The sequence below is a fragment of the Chiloscyllium plagiosum genome, chromosome 29, assembly GCF_004010195.1.
Source record: "Chiloscyllium plagiosum isolate BGI_BamShark_2017 chromosome 29, ASM401019v2, whole genome shotgun sequence".
NCBI classification, from domain to species: Eukaryota; Metazoa; Chordata; class Chondrichthyes; order Orectolobiformes; family Hemiscylliidae; genus Chiloscyllium; species Chiloscyllium plagiosum.
Window position 1 is genome coordinate 31,484,772 of NC_057738.1, and position 19,261 is coordinate 31,504,032.

Sequence of the window (19,261 nt, forward strand, 5' to 3'; positions counted from 1 at the left end):
TGCGGAATGAACAATTTTCATAGCGAGTGCCTGCATCTCAGTAAATTAGTGTGACCTTAGCACTAGATTCGACAGGTATTGCTGAACAAGAATGTGAATTTAGTGCCACTTCCATGGGATTCCAGACATTTGTAGGATAAGAGATTGTGCCCGAATTCATTTGACTTAAGGAAGAACTCACATTTATACAGGCTTTAACCTTGCCAGGACATCCCAAGATGTTTACAGCCAATGTTTACTTTGAGGCTTAACTTGGGCACAGAAGAGTCCACAAACAGCAGTGAGAGGTGTGACCAGTTAATCTGTAGTGTGAACTCTTGTTGAAGGAGGGCTGTTAATTAGAACACTGAACAAAAGAACTCTGTGCTCTTACCAAAACAGTGAGGGGGAATCTTTTATATTTAGCTGAAATGACAGACAATACACTGGTTTAACAATTAATAAAAGACAGCACCTTCAAAACTAAAGCCTTCCTTTAATACTGCGCTGAAGTGCGACTTGAAATTGCACATTCAAGTTCTATAATGGGGCTTAAACACAGAGAATCCTATCTCATTGTTGAGATTTCTACTATTGGGTAAAGTTGACATTTGATTTTATGACCTATGGCAGGTGAAGTCCCACTCCAGGACTTGACCATAACAATCCAAGCTGATATCCCAGTGCATCACTAAAGGAGCTCTGCACTGTCAGAGATGCCCAGCTTTTGGACGAGAATATTTAACTCAGAGCCCACCTGTCCTCAGGCCAGATGGTGGATGTGAAAGATCCTTTGGCATCATTATGAAGATGGACAGAATAGAGTAGAAATTTATTGTCATGTATTTTTACATGAAAAATACAGTGAAAAGTTTTATAAGTCAACCCCCTCAGAGCCTACATCAATGACAGAAGTAATATGTAATAATAAGCTAAATTAAGACAAAGTTCATCACAGTTCAGATAATGGGGTCCAGGAAAGCCAATGTAGGAACGATGGAATACTCTGAAGATGCAGCCAAGACGAGACCATTATGCTGGGACGAGAATGCCGCACTGGGCCACTGGATACTAAGCCAGAAACCTCCGCAAAGAAAACCACCATGCTGGGCTGACACCGCCACTCCTGGACGAGACCGCCTGCTGGGCCGCTGGAATACCCAGATACTGAAGGCGAAGAAGACCTCCACACAGGGACAAGGCCTTCACACCAGGACACCGCCCGCTGGGCTGCTGGACTACCTGGACGCCAAAGGTTAAGAGTATCTCCACACAGAGACAAGATCTCCACACCGGGAGTCCACCATGCCAGGCCGAGTCCACCTTTCTTTCCTTCAGACACCTGGGCCTAGCTGCGGATCTGGAGCCTCGGCCTAGCCTGTGAGTCCAGATCACGGAAGTCAGCCTGGGGATCCGTTCCTTGCTCACTGGGAGACTCTGGGCTAGGGTACAGCCGTGTCCGACTTGTCCTGACCCTACTGCTGCTGCCATTGGAAGCTTGGTCCTTCAGCCGAAGGAAAAAGAAAAAGAAAAAGAGCAAAAGTAAAAAGAAGAATGAAAAGAGAAAGAAATTTGACAGTAGTAAATGAGCTCCAGGCTCAGCCACTCAGCCAACCCCCCCCCCCCCTCTCCCGCCACTACTGTGCAGCCATCTCAAAAGATTTTCTGGTTAATCTCCACCCCTCTCTCAACGTTATAAAACCAATTGCTATTTGTGGGAATTAGCTGTGCATAATTGGCCACATTTTCCATATTGCAACAGTAATTACACATTTTATAAAAGTTTTTAATTTGGCTGGAAAACACCTTTAGATGTCTGGTGATCATGAGAAAGGCTACCTAAATGTAAATCTTCCTTTAGAGAAAAGAGACTTTTATTCCATCAATCTGAACAAGATTAATACCTAGGCCCAGACGTGAAAACAACAGCCTGGTCTACCATAACAGAAAACGCTGAAAATTCCCAGCAGCTAGTTCCTCATCACCACCTCCTGGTGAGTTAATAATGCCAACTGGATAGACTCTGGACTGGCTGATTGGAACCTCATTAATGGTGAACTGCTTCTGTAATGTTCACTTCATGAAACCCAGTTTAGCCCATGAAGCTTGGGAGACTTAGTCTCATCCTGAGCAGCCACAACAACCACCCAAGAGAAAAAACTCCACGTTAAAACACCAAAACATTTTTAAAAAGGCTTTGCCTACAGAGAGTTAAAATATGCTTATTATAATGCTGTTCTTGCCCAAGTTGAATAATTTGAAAGACTTTTAAATTAAACATGTTTTATAGACTTATTAATGCAATGACTGACATGATTGATAATTCAACCAATAGAATCTGATAATTCATTCAATGTTCAGCAAGTCAAAATATTGGCAGGTGTCTAGTGTTTAATTCAGACCAAAGAGCTCTCAATACAGTAAGTGAAAGAGAAAACATTTGCATTTAATCTATATCTCATACACGTTAGAACTTTAACCATGTACCATTTAACTAGCACAGAGATGGTGCATAATGATAATGTTACTGGCCTAGTAATTTAGAACCCCAGATTAATATTCAAATCCCCCTCACATAAGGCAGATGGTGAAATATGGATTCTTTAACTAGCACCAAAGGGTTCTAGTGCTGCAATGGTAGGATCTGACCTCTTGAGCCAAGAGGTCCAGCTTTAAGTCCCACTCCTTCTGCAGGAGTGTAATAACATCTCGGAACAGGTTGGTTAGTAATTACCTTTAACTAGCACTGAAATAGGAACTCTGCATTTTGACAAACTTACTGATTGATGTGCCTTGCAGACATCTAGGCTCCAGACTTTATTTTGCAATTTGGATTGAAAACAAACAGCTTCAATTTTCAAAAAAATGTCATAATAAAACAGGGAAATTGATTCATCAGGAACCAGTGTGAACACAAAAAGGAAGAGTGAAAGCACCAAGTACAATTTGTATGTTAAATAGGTTAGAAAGGAATCTGATATTAAAACCCTACAAACCATTAACTCAGAGTATTTCAGAAATCTTGCCATCTCAACAGAAACATTAACTCAGGGTCCTTAAATTGTTAGATTTATCAACTCTCTGAACCTATCATTAAAATGTGTTATGCAGAAATGTTCATTTTCAAAAATAATCAAAGCAGATACAAAACTTGGGTCCAAAATGCATTTTTAATAAGAGTATAAATGGTAAGGTTCCCACTTTTAACATTCCTGGTTGTAATATAACATTAATAATTAATCCCAGCTATTATACCTAATTTATGTATGATTCTAAATAAACCAAGCAGTTAGTATTAAAATTGCAAGTTTAATGTATAACTAGACATGCAGAAATGGCAGATCCATGAAATTAGGATGAAATGGGACAGCATTGTACTCATTATCTGGGTGAGATGTGAAGGCACAAACAGCTAATCTAGAAATCTGACATTCCACTAACTGCATCAAAAACACATCGGATCCTCATTTGTTCCATCCCATGGGATCTATAATCAGCTTGTAATAGCAAATAACGTGACCAAAGAGTTTAATAATTCCCCCTTCCCAATTTGGTTAGCATGAGGTTGCACTGCACAACTTTTAACCAGCTCCACTAAGAGCCAATGCTCCTCAAAGAAACCAACAGAAGCTGAAGAACAGATACAAGTTAAATTGAGAGGACTTGGAGCGTCACTGCAGCAGTGCTATGAATTGTTGCCACCCTCCCAAGCGCCTCCTCCTTCAGGACCTAAAGACTGCCGATGGGCCCACTACAAAATGTTTTGTCAAAGGGCACATTACAATCCCCTCAGGATTCTTCACTTGCTACAAATGGGCTTATCATTGGTCTCTGCAAGTTTGATCATGTGATGATTGATCATGTGACAGTTAAGGATACTCAATATACTGTGCAAAGTTTGGTGTGAAGATAGATGATCATCATTGCTCATACCTGGTGCTATTTTGCTTAAAGTGTCAAGATATTTTTCCAGTTTAGCTATGACACAAAGGAAAACAAAGCTGGGAAACGGGGTAACCAATGATGGGAGGGGGAAATTTGTACTGACTCAAGGGCTAGCAATGGGTTGCTAACACTCAGATTCCCCTCACGTCAACAATCATAAAATAATTGACCATTAATCTATATGTATCTGGTAATACCCCAATATTGGAAATGTAACTAGTAGTAATCTTACAAATGGAAGGATAGCAAGGCACTGTTGTGGTGGTAATGTAACTGGACTAACTGTATAGATATCCAGGTTAATCATTTGGGGGCATTGGTTCAAATCAATTGAAAGCTAGTCTTAATAATATTGATATCACTGACAGTCATTTAAAAAAAATCTCGTTGACTAATGACCCTTAAGGAAGGAAATCTGCCAGCTGGGTCTGTACTATGTGTGATTTCAAAGAAATGTGGTTGACTCTTAAGTTCTCTCTGAAAACATGTCAGTTTCATCATCTACTCTCCTTGACTTCAGGCTGTTCGTGAGTGGACTGGCCAGTTTACAATCAGCCCTTAGATTCTAGCAGCTCTCCGTACTGACACTGTGGTGGTGTGGCAAAGACATAGCAACAAAAGCCAGTGATACCATGGATCTGGCAGCTACTGTGGTCACGAGAGACATTAAAGTTAAAGATCTCCTGGCTTTTACAGTTTTAGTGGCTGGGAAATTTCTCCCCTTCCAGGAACAAATCAGGTAACAAGAGGATTGACAATCCCAGGCCAATGTCTGTACAATGTAGACTACAGCATGCACATTCGTGCACGAAAATTGCAATTGAGATCTTAAAGTTAATTCAAGCTACAAACTGAAACCCTCCTTCTGGTATCAGATGAGTGAAAGCATTGGGCACCATTTAAAGTCCTCTCTGATGGCAGGCTTTGGATATCAAAGAAATGTCCACCTCCAAAATTCCTGTGACAACTGTGTTTCTCAGATGAGAACTAAGCTAGAGCAATCAAATGATCTCCAGAACATCAGTTGCATCCTTAAAAATAACAGCTGAAGGGACTAAATTGAGTCACTCTCAAAATGGGACACAGGGAACAGCAATAAATAATTAACACACGCCTGTTCAAATGATGCAGTCTACAAAGTGTGCTGCCTGCTAATTGTAATGATTGTGCCCTGCTGCCCACTGCTGTTCAGTGGCTGCATATCTCAGCACGTAGCCCATCTTAGTGCACGACTCGTGCCACTTAATGCTCCTGAAAGAGAGTCATACTGGATTCAAAATGTTTACACTCTATCCCTCCATAGACACTCACCAGAGCAGCCTGTGGTATCATTGTGAATGTTGGCACATTCTTGCCTGATCCAACTTCTCATATCACAATCTGCTATGATTTACAAATTGCAAGTGCTGTAACCGAGCACTTTCTGCTTTATCTCCTTTCCTCAACCCAACACTAGCCTGGAATATCCTAAAGTATTAGGGTGCAAGAACTGCTATCCAGGCTCAGCAGTGGCGTGAGAGGCCGAAGGCTTAAATAAAGAGGACCTGATAGCGAACAACATTGTCATTCAATCTGACACTTGCAGCCACCAGCTCAGACACTTTAGAAAGGAACAGAGGTGGAAAGGAACTCAGAGGTAGGATATGTGAGTGGAGAGCCAATGGACATGTGAGCTACAGCCAGATGAAGGGGGAAAAGATCATGACAATGCCAGCTACTTGGACGGTAAGGTCAGACTTTGATGGAGTGGTATAAGAAAAATCACTGATATGCATGACTCAGTCTCACTTACTGCATTGGCTGATCTGCCAGAAACTATTCAGGACCATGGAAGGTCTGGCTCCAACCTGGCATAGCACTTGGGAATTCAACATTTCCTGTGTGCAAGTAGTGTCTAGCACCATGGAAGCACTGGTGGATCTGATCATCACTCACAGTCAGATGTCTCAGCTTGCAGCTGGAAGCCACCCACTTTCGCAGTGCTGTAGTGAAAGTTCAGGCTGAGGTCATGACAACTCAACTTGTGACCACACAAACCATGACTGATGCCATTCAGGTTCAGACCACTGCCTGTATGAGAGTGAATAACAATGCTCAAAGCAGTTTGCAGGGGACCTCACAGCAGTCTGGTAATCTGCTCCAGCAGATCACAGCGATTTTTGAGGGGGTCCCCCTGCGAGCCACATTGATCCCAAACTGGGGTTGTCCTTTCTCAGAATGGCAGCATTGGTCACACTCCTAGCCTGCCAATTTTGTTGAGACTGCCATCTGTGTGGTTTTGGTGCAACCCAAAACTAGGTCCAGGCTGAGAGTCAGGTGAAAGGATATTCTGCAAGGCCAGCTGTAGTTTCATGCATTGAACATCAGCATCACTTGAGGTAGTACAGCATTGGAACAAGGGGCAAACACAAACATCTTCAAAACAGTCACTAAGGAATTCACATGGTTCATTACATCCATTTTGAAAGGGTTGTTGAGTGTTTCTTGCATAATAGTCGCATGACTTCAGGAATCTGGCCAAGGAAATGATACCCATGGTCTGTATTGGAAGGATGGTACTGTTTGGACTAGTGGACAATATGACTCTGGAGTTACATTCAAGGTAATGAGAATTAAACTTAATGTTCATGGCTAGCCTGGCTAGAAGGAAGACATCCTGGCAACTCCTCCTCTGTCTGAGGCTGCTCATGATTGCCAGACTGCAAAAGATGAAGTGGATTAGTGTGAATTGGGGCACCCCTCCACAACAAATACTGGAGGGGTCCTTCAGAGTTGTACAACCTTTGCCTCAATTCCCCAACTGCCTGAATGACATTCCATGTGGCAGCATGCCTCTCGTTTTATTTAATCTGGTGCCATTTGCCTTTTCTATGAATACACGTCAAATAGTTACTTGAAGAGCAAATACCCTGAAAACACAGGATGGTAATTGTAGATCTTAGAGCTGAGTTTGATAGACTGCTAGGAATGAACAATATGTTTGATAAAATACCTACACAGGGAAGGTAAACTGAAAAGGCAGGCCAGTTTAGCAATCACTGTTTCAGCATTTACTTTAGAGATTCAGTTTGGGATTTTTGGGTGGCAACAAAAAGTGCTGATTGTTGAAAAATCTTCATTACACAGGCAGCCATTTCAAGCCTCACGTTCATTTGAAGGAGACCTTTCATGTTAATAATATACACCACTGAAGTTAGATTTTGAATTGCACTGACAGATGGATTATCTACTGGGCACCTTCATCAGATCGGAACAGTGTCCTAGAATTAATTTAAAGCAGTATCAATCCTAACTTGCTATGCAGACTCTGAGTCCTCAAACACTTTGCACACTTTTTATCATATCAACATTAATTTAAGCACTTGAATTTAGGCTAGTTCTAGTTAGTAATTGGATCAAAGAAAGATAATAAGCTGTACAGCAAAACAGAGATACGAAAATACTGGAAAGAAACTTTAAGCAAAAACATGCTTGATGTGGTTGCCAAATCTGTGCATGAAAGGGTCATATAAAACATCAGTTTACTGGTAATTTCTTTTCATTGGCAATTGTATGTCTAGACTGAATAGATAGGGAGAAACTGTTCTCACTCATAAAAGGATCACAAACCAGAGGCACAAGTGTCTTGCAACATAAAAAAAGAGAAAAAAATATTTTCACACAGCAAGTGGCCTGGGTGATTGGCTGCACTGCCTGGAAGTGTTTTGGAGGCTGGTTCAATTGAGGTATTTGAGAAGGTATTGAATGATTATGTAAATAGAAACAATGTGGACGGTTATTTGGAAAAGGCAGGAGTTTTGCACTAAGACAGATTGCTCCGAGAGTCTATGCAAATGTGATGGGCCAAACTACCTCCTTCTGCATCATGGCGATTTTGTGATTCCATGATTCTTTGATTGTTATATTGGTGCCTGTAGATACCCTCAAGCCAATCATTAGGACAATGAGGTTCTTCAGTGGTTAAATTACAACATGGATTGTAATAATCCAAATGTTTTTCATTGCTAGAATAATAGAAGCATATAGGTTTGTGGAAGAGCAAAACAGGGTAGTTGAAAGCATTTGAGGAGTCTGGGACAAGGGGCCAGATATCCAGGAAATTTAGAACAAAGGGTAAAAGACATCTTTTTGTAAAGAGCATTGTGAAGCTGTGGAAGTCACTCCCTGGTGGCTGAAGTAGAATCTATGTTAACATCCAAGATCAGATTGAACAGGCAGAGGAATGGGATAAGAAATAAGGCAAATGGATATGGAAAATTAGATTTACAACAAATTGCTCAGGTGGATGGTAAAGACATCATTGACTGGTTGGGCAACAAGGCCTGTTTGTCACCCCATGATGCTTTATTTTTAATTCCAGATGTGAAGCATTTCATTTAGCTCTACTATTATACTGAAGACTGGAATATAAGCAGTAGGTTGCCAAAAGGTACGGCACATGTATGCCTCATTAGTTATTAGACGTGAAACTTGTAGAATTTTAAAAATCTTCAAATTGTAACTTAGCCAAAACATCAAATCAAATTATTCCACAATAAAACTAAATAGATTGAGAAGTTGAGAAATGTACGAGTCACAGACATCTCACAAGTGAGGTCTTCCAAGAAGTCAGGGTTTACGCATATCTTCACAGAATTTTGGAGCAGAGTCACAATCTTTGCACATCAGAGATGATAAACTTCTCTGCTATTGCAATTTTAAAAAGTATAATGGATTTGAACTTAAAAAAAGTTGATACTTAAAATAAATTATATTATTAATACACTAATTTTGGATTCTACGACTGGAAATGTAATCTTATGTGAGATAAATCAGTGATCAGACAAGTGATGACTTGCTTTTTACAGGTGAAGCTTACATCCGCAGGTTGCATCTCTCTAATTAGGCACTTTCTGTAACTGAAGAACTTGCAGTGTTTCTAGTTATCAAATATGTGAAACAAGAAAAACTCATTAAAGAAAGGCCAAAATATGTTAAAGAAACTTCGCTGCAAGATTGGTTCAAGAAGATAGTCCAGGAGAGCGGTCACCAACCCAAGTGTGCACAAGTGTGACAACCCAATAGCTTAATAGTCCATTAAAGATCATCATTAGACATTAGCACAAGTCAGTGCCTTCAGGACAGTGAAGTGTGGGAGGGGAGTGCAGTACAACAAAGATGGTTTGTTATAAAACTCCACTGCTTACCCTGCCACATCACCTCTGGCAAAGGACCTGTCCTGAGGCTGCTGGATTAGGGAGGTTTGACCTGAAGCTTGATTCTTTGAAGTAACTACAAGCAACAGCCTTCTGTAAGCAATAGTTTTAAGCTTCATTACTCCAATTATCCTCTTCTTTTGGCTTGCGCCATCATGGAAACATAGGAAATAGAAGCAGTTAATAGGCCACTCAGCTTTTTGAGCCTGCTCCACCATTTGGTATGAGCGTGGCTAATCAACCAAATCAGTATCGTGTTTCTGCTTTTCTCCTGTACCTTTTGATTCCTTTAGTCCGAAGAACTATATACATTTTTATCTTTCCTTGAAAACATTCAATATTTTGTCCCTAATTTTGGTTTTTGTGCAGCAGAGAATTCCAAAGGCTCACCATTCTCTGCGTGAAGACATTTCTCATCCCGGTTCTAAATGGCCTAGTCTGTATACTTCGATTGTGACGTGCGGTTCTAGACTCCCCAGTCATCAGGGTATATCCTTCCTGTGTTTACCCTATCGAGTCCTGTTCGTGGTCTGTAGGTTTCTATGAGGCCCCCATTAATTCTTCTAAATCCCAGATGAATTAATCATTCTTCTGTCATTCAATCTTTGTCTTCCACCATATCAACATCCTTTCTTTCTTTCATACTCTTTCCAGTCTGGCGTATTTGAATTTTTTATCCCCCTCCTCCTTTCTTTGGTCATTGAAGCACTCCAATATTAAAATAATTAGTAAAAACCTCTAGCAGAGGATTGTTCACCTATTTCCAATCAACCTGTTCAGAGTATTATTACATATCTCTGAAACAAGTGGACTCAAATGCAGGCCTTCTGGTCCAGAGAGAGGGACAGTGCCACTAGACATTTTTTATATGTTGACCGCGCCCTAGATCTGGTTAATTGGAAAGCCAGACAATCCCACTACTCAAACACACCATGCACGTTTATGTGTTTTAAGTGAATTGTTGGTTGAAAAGCAGAGGGTTAAAGTGTTTTCTCATCATTGAGTTATTTTTTACTTCCTTGGTTGCCAAATGGTGGCACCTAGCTAATATGTGTGAGTACTCGTAAGGTGTTTTTTTTAAAATTGAAATTAATGCTTAAGAGGGTGTCCCAGACACCACACTTTTGACTAGTCAGCATTTTTTATTTAACAAATGTACTCTAGAGAGAAATTGCTGCAATTTATACTGCATCTAGAATGTCATTAATCCACCTGCCAGGATGATTGAAAGAGATGCAATCACACCCTGGGAAGCTCCCACACCCACAAGAGAAAGTTAAACTTATACGACCATGGAACAAGAGTAGGCCACTTGATCCTTCAAGCCTACTCTGCCATTCAATAAGATTATGGCTGGCCTAATTTTAATCTCAACACTACATTCCCACATATCTCAAATAATAATCGTTCATTCGCTTAGTAATTAAGAATCTGTCTACCTCAGCCTTAAAGATATTTAAAGACTCTCTACATCCACTGCCTTTTAAGGAAGGGAATTCCCTTAGAAAAAACATTCCCTCATCTGGCTTACAGATGTGACCTCTTATTTTTAAACTACGAGTCTAATTCGAGATTTTCCTACAATAGGAAATATCTTTTCCACATCCACTCAGTGAAGGTACCTCACAATCTTAGATGTTTCAATTAAGCCAACTCTAAACTTGAAGACCCAGGCCTAGCTTGTCTAGCCTTTCCTCAAAAGGCAATCCGCTCATTCCAGTCTAGTAAACCTTCTTGGAATTATCCCTAACATCTTTCTGTAAAAACAATGTACTTCAGATGCTGTCTAAACAATGCATTCAGATGAATAAGGAGCTAACTATTTAAGGAAACCCATTACTAGTGCAACATACCCACTGAAAATAATGGGACAGAATACAAACTTTGGGCCTTTAGGAAAATAAGTAGGCGGCGAAAAGATAAAAATCGCTGGGAGGGTAGATTCTGAGTGCGTTTAGTTCATGTGAAGTTACCACCAATTAAAGGCAGCTTTCGACTCCTGCAAATGAGGTGCAGTGTGACTGCAGTAGCTCATTCAACTGGCTGGGAAATATAACAGGAGCAGAACGATACACGAATGATGGGACAATGGTCCAGAAAGAGAACTCTGATTTGTGCGTTCAGTTTTGGAAGCCTTTTGGAGAAAGTTGAAAGGAGTAGAGATATAATTTATTCAAAGACGACCAGAAAGTCCTCCAGACATTGCAAAAGCAGCAGATGGCCGCCATAGAGGTCAATGCAGGAGTCTGGCTCCCAGGATCTGAATACATTGCTGGAAGATACTTGATGAGCACATGAGTGGACAAAGTCAATGAATGCTTCTTAAAGTACCATATCCTGGTCACATGCAGTCACACATTGTTCAGGGCACCAAATACCCACCATTCAACCATTACGAAACCTGGATTCATGTTGAATATTCATATCCTTCACACACTTAACACCGCTGCAGGTCTCACAACCATTTTCCACCTCTCTCGCTGAACAAAGTGATCCATAATAGGAGGCAGAGCAGCAATTGGTGGGAGATAGAGCTTGCTGTTAATCAGGATGGCCATCAGTGATGTTATGACAGGTACATCACCAAAGACACCTAGGATTCCTGCTTTATCTACCTAAAATCCCACTTCATACTCAACAGGCACAACATTAATAGTTCAGATGGTCCAACCACACACATCTTGTTAACCTCTCCACCCCAACTCTCTCATTCTAACCTTCCCTTTGTCTACTTATGCTTTCAGAACACCCAAGAACTAGTAGCTAGCTGCTAGTAGAGCTTCACAACGAAGGAATAGGTGAATGGGAGACCAATGAAGAAGAAGTACTATCAGTGATCTGAAAATAGGAACTACCAGTTCAGAAACAGACATTATGCCTGCCTTGAGTGTGATAGAAAAGGTGAGATCAACATTTGGTGAGTCATTGGGAATGATTGGGCTTCAGTCAAACCAGAAGAAAAGACAACCTGTGTGCCTGGCTTGCCAGAGGGGCAAGGTCACTGATGGCACTCACTGTAGTGGATTCAAGTGATCATTTTGATGTGATGGTGTACAGAGAAACAATTGACAAACTTGCACAGAACCTATTGTCACTTTCAAGAAGCAGGAAGGAGCCAAGTCCAAACTGTCACAGACTTTCATACAGAGTTTGCAGAACTGGTGTAGGCACAAAAGGGCCATAACAATTTTGTGATTCTGAAGCAGGAGCTCATCCTTTCCAGCCTGGAAGTGGTGATCAACTTGAGGAGAACACTTGCAGACATAGGCGTGATCAGCTCTCTGATGTTTCAGCTTCCATTCCAACACATGCCAAAACCATACAACATCTATCTGCTACAATGGAAACAGAGTCTGAAGCCACAAAAGCTTTTCATATGCAAGCCCAGCTCGGTGCCATCAAGGCTGTGGAAACCAGTGCTAAAAAGTTGAATGCACGGATGCTCAACAGTGCAGAAATTTGTGCTTCAGCAGATTACTAATAGTGCTCAGGCAGCTTCTCAGAGAATGATGCAGGAATCTGCCATCCTCTCTCAGGCTCACAGTGCTTTTTTTAAAAAAAATCATAGAATCCCTACAGTGTGGAAACAGGCCCTTCGTCCCAACAAGTCCACACTGACCCTCCGCAAATTAACCCACTGAGATCCATTCCCCTACCCTATTACTTTAATTTACCCCTGACTAATGCATTTAACCTACACATTCCTGAACCCTATGGGCAATTTAGCATGGCCAATCCACCCAACCTGCACACCTTTAGATTGTGGGAGAAAACCGGAGCACCCAAAGGAAACCCACACAGATAAGGGGAGAATGTGCAAACTCAACACAGTTGCTAGAGGTTGGAATTGAACCTGAACCCCTGGCACTGTGAGGCAGCAGTGCTAACCACTGAGCCACCATACTGCCCTTGTTTCCATCATTGTCACTCTACCAGTTTCTCAACTGTTCTTTTTTTAAAGCAGTCATCCCAGACTATGCTATGCCAAAGTATTACAACCCATTGTCAGTCTAAAGCACCCTACAAGGTCAAAAGACATTTCCTCCACTGCAAGTTAGTATTCCAACAGCCATGCCACCATGCAGTCACTGGGACAGAACCTTGTAGGCCAGATAAAGGTGCCTACAAGACATGTACCATGGAAAGTATAAGGGTGAATAGTTGAGTAATGTATGGATTCCTGTCACTCTTGTTGAATCGAGTTGGTACAGAACGGTTTCTTTGTCGTATCGTTATTGTGGTCAAGAGAATGGTATGTCTGCAGCTGATGGGAGGTAAGGTGGGGAAACACCAAGCATCTGGAGGATGTACTGAGGTGAACCATAGTCTGCCCAGGGTCAGCTGCCTCTTTCTCTCTCAGGTAGTTGCTGAAAGCCTATACCCACGACAGCAGTCTCAATATGGCCAGGCCAAAAATCAAACTTCCAAGAACCATGAAAAACCAAAGCCCCCAAACCTGAGTGGTGGAGGAATCTCTCTCAGCAGTTCAGGCCACTGACTGTCTGTTCCTTGACATTCCTCGTTAAAACATGGGTCTCACCGTACAAACACTGGCCATGTGCGGTCAGGATATGCAGGGACCCCTACGCCTCCATCATTGAGCAGCCACTTTCCAAAACAATGCAATGGCTGGAAGATTGCTCTGTGAAATGGAACAGGATGAAAGCAGGTGCCAAGACTGTGGGCATTCACCTACATGATGTTCTGGGTGTGGTCACACATCAGTTCCACGTTGAGTGACTGGTATTACTTGTGATGTTGGTAAATCTCCCAAATGAAATACTGGTGGCTGAAATACCCTTTATGTACAGTCAATGGCTCCCTGCATCATACTGGAGGCCATCATCTTGCCAAAACCATCTGTCCACTCCTCCTGCTTCTTTATGCTCAAGAAAATAGTGAAGTCCCCTCTCCAAGTGTACAAGACTAGTGAGCTGTTGGACACACGATAGATAACAACTTCCAAAATATTGCTGATATCACCTGGAATTGTTCATTTACACAGAAAGCAAGGGCCATGGCCACTGATAGGGACAGGCAGCATTGTTCTCATCTTGCTCGGAGGCTGCAGAACTGTTTTGAGGTGGTGGCACGATTCCATGTCTATTTTCTTGCTGAAGAACAGTCGCCAAACACATTCTATACAGCTGAGGTGCTCTCTGAGACTATAAGTGAGCAAGGTTTCTTGCTGTTCTATGTAAGCAACCCGAACCTCTCCGTTGCTTCTGCTTCATACTCCAGATGTTGTTGTCCATCGGGAAATGCAATGATAGCTGTTACAGTTGGTCCAAACAGCATTTTCAGAGGCTTTTCCAAAGTACACACCTCCAGCTAATAATCCAGCACCATCCCCTCTGATTCCTGTTCAACAATAGTACCTTCACAAACTCTGCAAGTAAACAGTCAAAGATACCATACCTGCACAAGTCGAAAGTAATGCTTTTAAATACGATTGGGGAAATCCCCCATGAAGCTATGCATGTCTAACAGATGACATTAATATGCTAAGGCAGGAGGGCTCCTGTGACACGCTGATAATGCACCTACCACAGGGCCAGAAGGTCTATGTTCAAGTCCCACCTGCCCCAGAAACATGTCATGACAAATCTGAATAGGCTGATTTAAATTTAAAGGAACAGTGAAGCTGAAAATCTCAGCTCCGCCTACATCAGAATTACAGGCTAACTTATTGTAATGATCAGTCAGCTCTGTAGAAGTCCAATATATACAAAGGTGATCCCGGTTACTGCCCTCCACCACACGGAGATCAAGACCAGCTGGTATATATTTCACAAATGCAAAAACACAAGTCTTGCTTCAAAACATGCCTAAAATTTATCGCTTCTGGAAAAGGACTGCTCCAACCATAAAACGTGACATTATTATCCTGACTCCCATAATACTCAAACATGGTCAGTTTAGAAGTTTCACTGTTTTCCAATAGTGTTCATAACATCTTACTTTCCAAGGTGCTAAAATTTTGGTGATAACTAATTCAATCGGCATAGTCTGCACTGTAGGTGGATCTGGAAGTTGAGTGAGAAGCTGAGAGCTCAGAATAGATTTCCCAAAGGTGCTGAGACAACACTTTCCCCCAAGCTTCCTGGTAGCAGTTCAACAACCTTGTAGGCCAGATAAAGGTGCCTACAAGACATGTAGAACTTCCTTGCATAAACAACTGAAAATGTGTTCACTCCACTCAAAAATCACCACTGAATATAAGCTTTGAAACCAGGAAGCTGCTCATGGTACACGAAAGATCAGCTGGCCTGAAAGCCACTGCATCAGAAGCTTGATAAGGTGGTGCCAGTGACAAATATGAAAATTTCAACTAGCTCAAATGAAAAACATCTTTCTAGGCCGATTTGTTCAACATGCTGAGGTCTGCATCAAGGCTGAAAGATGCCAAATGTCACTGCATTGGATCTACAACTGGCATGTAACAGCAGCCAGTTTGGAAAAGGTCTCAGCCTATTCTTGACTCCTTATTGCACTTGGAAGGGGAAACATACTTGAGCCTTGCTGGAGCCTCATATTTGCCTTTATTGAAGTTAGTATCAACTTTCAGTCTGCAGATCACTCTCAGGTTGGTTGTATCCAAGTCTGTAAATGACTTCCTCATTGGAAAAATAAATCTAAATTACTGAATATACCCTCAGTTAAAAAAAAGCAGGAGTAATTTTGAACTCAAACAAAAAAAACTCAAAAGTCAGTATCTACTCAATGGCATTGGCACTGAGTTACCTGTACAGTGATCCTTAGATGGGAGGAGATTTCCAAAAAGTAAAAACAGTAGTATGAATTTCATAACTGACCTCTAGTCCTTGGCTTTTGTAAGGGGCAAACAAAATAACTTATTGGTGGGCAGCTACCTGGTGACAGTCACAATCCATGCTGATTCTGGGCCTGTTGAAAAGCAACAGGATTTGCCTTAGCAATGAGACCCATTCTGGAAGAAAACAACTTAACAAAACCTACACATGAAGAATGGCTGCTCTGGTTAGGTACGATGAAGAGCTCGAGGTATTGTTATCCTCAGTAGAGGAAAGGCAAAGGTTAACAAGGGCAGGGCGGTAGACGTTGTTTACTTGGACTTTAGTAAAGCCTTTGACAAGATTCTGCATGCATGGTAGACTGATGAGTAAAGTTAGATCACATGAGATTCAGGGAGAGCTTGGCAATTGCATAAAACTGGCTTAACAGCACGTGACAGAGTGTGGCATTAGGGGCGTTTTTCAGACTGGAGGCCAATGATCCACATGGATCAGTAGGAGGTCCACTTTTGTTTGTCATTTATAGGAGGGTTTGAGTTATAAAAACTAACTGGATAGGCCAGGACTTTTATCACTGGAGCGGAGGTTAAGGGTGACATTAGAAGTTTATAAAATCATGATGGACATAGATAAGGTAAATAGCAAAGGTCTTTTCTCTAAGGTGGTGGTGGTGGGGAGTGTTCACAATGATGGGGCATATTTTTAAGGTGACAGGAGAAAGATTTAAAGAGAACATGAGAGGCTTTTTCTTAAAAAAAACAGAGTGGTTAATGTGCGGAAATGAACTGCCAGAGGAAGTGGTGGATGCAGATACAGTTCATGTTTAAAAGACATTTCAATAAGTACATGAATAGGAGGAATATCAGTCAATGCTGGTATGTAAGACCAGTCTAGTTTGGAAACATGGTCAGACTGGACTAGTTAGACCAAAGGATCGGTTTCTATGCTGCATGACTCTGTGGCAAGTAAAGATTTGGTGTAAAAATTCAAAACTATCGATTTTCATGGAGAATATATGGAGAAACCACTTCGACCAACAGAAGGGCCAGTAACCAAAAGTCAAGTGAGTTAAGATAATGGGTAAATGAACTAGAGGATGCTCTATTATAAAATAATGAGTTCTGATGAACAGAAATTATTTCTAACTAGAATAATTAATAGCAAACTGCCACAGTTCATGAAAAAAATTTGAATATTTCTGAGGTGCCCCCAAAATGTCACTCGAAAAGGAGTTCAGACAGTGAAAAATAAACAAGTTATCATACTTGTGTGGGATAGACTGGATGGACCAGAGTGTGTTTCGCCATTCACATTGTTCCTTGACTTATAAAGATAGTTATTTACCTAATACCTGCATAGACAAAGCTGGTTTAAATAATCCTATCAAAACAGAGGGGAGGGGGGAATACATGATAAGGACTCCTAATCACAACATGTTTACACACGATATGTTGCATTTGTAACAATTGAAAGTATTTCTCAGGCTTTCTGCTTTTGTTTCTCCCCGACCTTGTATCGCTGAGAAATACATTCTAGTAGGACACCACTTTCAAATTGGATTTTACAGCTGAAGATTTCAAAAAAAGCTTTTATTTACATTCAATAAGGTTCATAAAATATCTCTCAAATTACTAAAATGTTTTGTCCAGCATTCCTAGAAAGAATCTAGATGCATTGCTGAACCGTGAAATCTTAGGAAATATTCCGAGTGGATTTGCCTTAAAACCCAAGACTCATCACATAAAAATGGCAGCCATCAACATTTTTTTTCAGCATGACTCCTTAGAGATCATGGTTAAAGGCAATGAAATGCAATTTCTCAGAGAAAAGTTGCACATCTGCCCAGAAGACTAAGGGATCTAACTTATGGATCTGTTTAATAGGCTCTAACAGACTGGAGGGTGCACTGGTATCAGATTTTATCAAAACGACAAATTACGTTTTGGTCTTTACTTCAAGATTAGAACTTTCTGAAGGGCAATTAGAAAAAGGCAACAAATACCAGCCTTGCCAAAAAGGGCCATACCACAAGAAAGGATAAAAAAAGTGATGCTTCATTTATAGAACTTAGCTCAGATTTTATCTGGTGCACCACATTCAATTTTGGGCTCCAAACCGCAGGAAAGAGATACAGGTTGCAGAGGGGACAGAGTATTTGTTCAGCAGAACTCAAGGTTTTAAGAGGCAGATAATGAGAATAGATTGCATAAACTGTAATCCCAAGAGTTTACAGAGTTGAGGCACGATTGAAGTACTTAAAAGTTAAGGAATTTGATAGCATTGACAGAGAGAGAATCCTACAAGAGGGTATAATCTTAAAATTAGAGGCCATTAAGAATCAAGATTGGAAGTTTTTTGAACAAAGGGTAACAGAAGTTTGAAACTCCTTTCCCAAATGATTGTGAATATCAGTTGAGATTGTTATAAATTAAATCAATTAAAGTGTTGTTTGGTACTGCCAAAGGATTTGGAATGTAAGTGGGTATATAAAATTCTGGTACTGATCAACTATTTTCTCAAAGGCAGAATAGACTCACAGGCTGAACAACCAATGCATTCCTATGTTTGCAAACTTTAATTCGTTATATTATACAAGGTTACTGTAATCATATTTTGCAAACTAACTCCACTTGCCTGCCTGATGAGTATTCAAACGTGATGACCTCTGAGTGAAAACACTGACTTCCTGATAGCCATTTAAAATGTACATCTCGATAAATAAGAACTCATTAGGGATAGTCAACATGGCTTTGTGCGTGGGAAATCATGCCTCACAAACTTGGTCGAGTTTTTTGAAGAAGTAGCAAAGATGATTGATGAGGGCAGAGTGGTAGATGTGATCTATATGGACTTCAGTAAGGCGTTCGACAAGATTCCCCATAGGAGACTGGTGAGCAAAGTTAGATCTCACGGAATATAGGGAGAACTAGCCATTTGGAGACAGAACTGGCTCAAAGGTAGAAGACAGAGGGTGGTGGTGGAGGGTTGTTTTTCAGACTGGAGGCCTGTGACCAGTGGAGTGCCACAAGGATCAGTGCTAGGTCCACTACTTCTTGTCATTTACATAAATGACTTGGATGTGAGCATAAGAGCTACAGTTAGTAAGTTTGCAGATGACACCAAAATTGAAGGTGTAATGGACGGCGAAGAGGATTACCTCAGATTACAACAGAATCTTGACCAGATGGGCCAATGGGCTGAGAAGTGACAGATGGAGTTTAATTCAGATAAATGCGAGATGCTGCATTTTGGGAACATAAATCTTAGCAGGACTTATACAAGTCCTAGGGAGTGTTGCTGAACAAAGAGTGCAGGTTCATAACTCCTTGAAAGTGGAGTCGCAGGTAGATAGGATAGTGAAGGCGGCGT

At 41.1% G+C, this 19,261-nt stretch overlaps 1 protein-coding gene across 3 annotated transcripts in view; it reads right to left on the minus strand.

Moving 5' to 3' along the window:
- The window catches only part of LOC122564477 (regulation of nuclear pre-mRNA domain-containing protein 1B-like), a 65,659-nt gene that overhangs the window by 9,505 nt on the left and 36,893 nt on the right, over nt 1-19,261 (minus strand). Inside the window, exon 8 of one of the 3 annotated variants that reach the window (XM_043719424.1) lies at nt 996-1,483. The exons of the other annotated variants lie outside the window; for them this stretch is intronic. Coding sequence (XP_043575359.1) covers nt 1,328-1,483 — 156 coding nt within the window. The 3' untranslated portion in view covers nt 996-1,327. Of the gene's footprint in view, nt 1-995; nt 1,484-19,261 lie in introns of those variants that run through there. 3 annotated transcript variants of the gene reach the window in all.